Source organism: Galeopterus variegatus, unplaced genomic scaffold (genome assembly GCF_000696425.1).
Source record: "Galeopterus variegatus unplaced genomic scaffold, G_variegatus-3.0.2 Scaffold15598, whole genome shotgun sequence".
NCBI lineage: Eukaryota > Metazoa > Chordata > Mammalia > Dermoptera > Cynocephalidae > Galeopterus > Galeopterus variegatus.
Window position 1 is genome coordinate 1,066 of NW_007741709.1, and position 900 is coordinate 1,965.

Genomic DNA, 900 nt, shown 5'->3' on the forward strand with positions numbered 1-900 from the left:
CTTAAAAAAAGTGTAACTCTGAAGTCTACATACGGATCACCATGAAGAGTGAGGGATCAGCATAAGTTAGGGTATCCTGGTGGCAAAGGGCAATCATTAAAGAACTACAGGACTAGTTTCAACAGTAACACTGAAGCAACAGAATCAACAGGAGGAAGAGAATGATCAGAATATGTCCCTTTTCCCCTCTTTGTCAGACTTGTGAAAGTGCATTGTTTTCCTTGGACTTAGAGAACCCCTTAGGTTCTTGGAAAATTCAAGGAGGTGAGAATAGGAGATAGCTCCCAGTGAAAAGTACAAGATTCTCTGCCAAATTGTACATTTCAAGTCCCAAATAACTAATTAGAAAAATCAAAGATGTGACAAATTTTACCACATGCACAAAAGTTATACTTGGAATGAAATGCATAATTTTGGAATCCCTAAAGATAAATGTCTTTAAAATCCTGAGAAAAAGAATCCTGTACCCATTGCTACTTCTGACTAGTCTAGCCTTTTGCTTGGCTTCTGGCTGATGAAATAGACTAATTCATTACTTTTCCCAAACTAGCTGAACCAAATTATGAAATCTCACCAGATGTATAAGATGTAATAGTTATAATTACTTTAAACTTCAATTTAGCATTTTAATGCAAACACTTACCTGTAACAACCACTAGCAAGAGCATATTCTTCTGCAGTCCTTCCGAAGACATCTTCACAATAGGCATCAATACCTTGCTCAAGAAGAAGCCTGACTATATTTGTTGCTCTATAGTTTACAGCAAACATGAGGGCTGTTCTAAAAGAGCAGAGAGAAAACTTCACCCATAGAAACTTTAATACATTTATTTAAACAGCTCATTTGACATACTTTACCAATTGAATGACATGCTGGTCTGTGTAGACTTGACCACTTAC

At 36.4% G+C, this 900-nt stretch overlaps 1 protein-coding gene across 1 annotated transcript in view; it reads right to left on the reverse strand.

The window, feature by feature from the left end:
• Positions 1-621: 621 nt before the first annotated feature.
• LOC103582299 (putative ankyrin repeat domain-containing protein 19) overlaps positions 622-900 on the reverse strand; it is a 2,278-nt gene continuing 1,999 nt past the window's right edge. Inside the window, exon 3 of the mRNA XM_008563937.1 lies at positions 622-781. Within this exon, the coding sequence (XP_008562159.1) occupies positions 640-781 (142 nt within the window). The 3' untranslated portion in view covers positions 622-639. The remainder of the gene's footprint in view (positions 782-900) is intronic.